At 60.9% G+C, this 1,311-nt stretch overlaps 1 protein-coding gene across 1 annotated transcript; it reads right to left on the bottom strand.

The window, feature by feature from the left end:
• Positions 1-221: 221 nt before the first annotated feature.
• Positions 222-1,310, bottom strand: LOC109315225 (urotensin-2 receptor-like; the record flags this gene model as incomplete). The annotated part of the gene is made up of 1 exon (XM_019542822.1): positions 222-1,310. A coding segment is annotated over one exon (1,050 nt), but the record flags the coding sequence as incomplete, so codon positions are not given.
• Position 1,311: the final 1 nt, after the last annotated feature.

Raw genomic sequence — 1,311 nt, 5'->3', positions numbered from 1 at the left:
ATCTAGCCATGGATTGGGAGTTCTGCTGCAGAAGCACATGAGCTGTTACCTGGAAGCAGTGTTAAACAAGTGCAGAGCAGCAGCACAGTGAAACTAGGTAAAACTTGGAAACAGTTTCCTAGAGGGCTAAACAAAGTACCCAAGCTATGTCAGGTACCCAGAGAGCAGAGGGGGCTGTGCCTCCTGGCTCTAAGGGCCCCAGAAGCCTTACCTCAGACTGACGTTCCCCTAGTTTTGGTGTCTGGAGTTTCTCACCCTCATCACTTGTCCTTCGTTGTCGCCATGCCCAGAGGCTCTGAGCCATAGTCATGCTGGTTGCGGGAGGACATGGACCTTCCCCAGGAGCACTGCAGGTTGGAGCTCCTCTTGCGGAAGGACAAGGTGAACTTGTAGAAGTTGCGGTGCCGGTTGCGGAGGTATTCCCTGTAGTTCTTGGTGAGCAGGGTGTACAGGAAGGGGTTGATGCAGCTGTTGCTGTAAGTCAGGCAGGTCACTAGGTAGTTAATGCACTTTTGGGTTTGCAAAGTCAGCTGCAGGGAGCTGTTGTAGAGCCGCACCAGCTGCCAGATCCAGAAAGGCAGGAAGCAAGCCCAGAAGACCAGCACGATGGTGAAGATCATGATGAGCACTTTCTGGCGGGGGGACCGCTTGTTCTCCTTCTTGTGGGGCGGGTTCCTCTGGGACTCCAGGTAGGTCCTGGCCAGGCGGGTGTACAGGTAGCCAATGATTATCCCTGGGGCCATGATGCTGGTGCTGAACAGCACGGTCAGGTAGGTCCTGTAGGCGTCCACGCTCCAGGTCGGGGCGCACATCCTCTTCACCCTGCCCCCCGCCTTGCCCCCCTCGCTCAGGGTGACCATCAGCATCATGGGCAGGGTGAGGAGCAGCGAGACGGACCACACGGCCCCCGCCGTGGCCTTCCTGTATCCCTGCGAGCGCTTGAGGGTGTCCAGGGGCCGCGTGACGGCCAGGTAGCGCTCGGCGCACATGAGGGTGAGGGTGAAGATGCTGGCGTGCATGGTGAGCAGGTCCAGGCTGAGCAGGAGGCGGCAGCCCAGGTCGCCGAAGTACCAGTCCTGGGCCAGGTAGGTGCACACCACGAAGGGGATGGTGGAGAGGTAGAGCAGGTCGGCCAGCGCCAGGCTGACGATGGAGCTGTACATGGGCGCGGCGCAGCGCGCGGAGTGGCACATCACCGCCAGCGTGTACACGTTGCCCGCCACCCCGGCCACGTACATGCAGGACAGCAGGGTGCCGAAGGCCGCCGTGAGGAGCAGGTGGCCGCCCCCGCCCTCCGGCCCGCCCGACGCG

This window comes from Crocodylus porosus, unplaced genomic scaffold (genome assembly GCF_001723895.1).
Source record: "Crocodylus porosus isolate Cpor-Errol unplaced genomic scaffold, CroPor_comp1, whole genome shotgun sequence".
NCBI lineage: Eukaryota > Metazoa > Chordata > Crocodylia > Crocodylidae > Crocodylus > Crocodylus porosus.
This window is presented reverse-complemented; position numbering and strand designations above follow the sequence as displayed.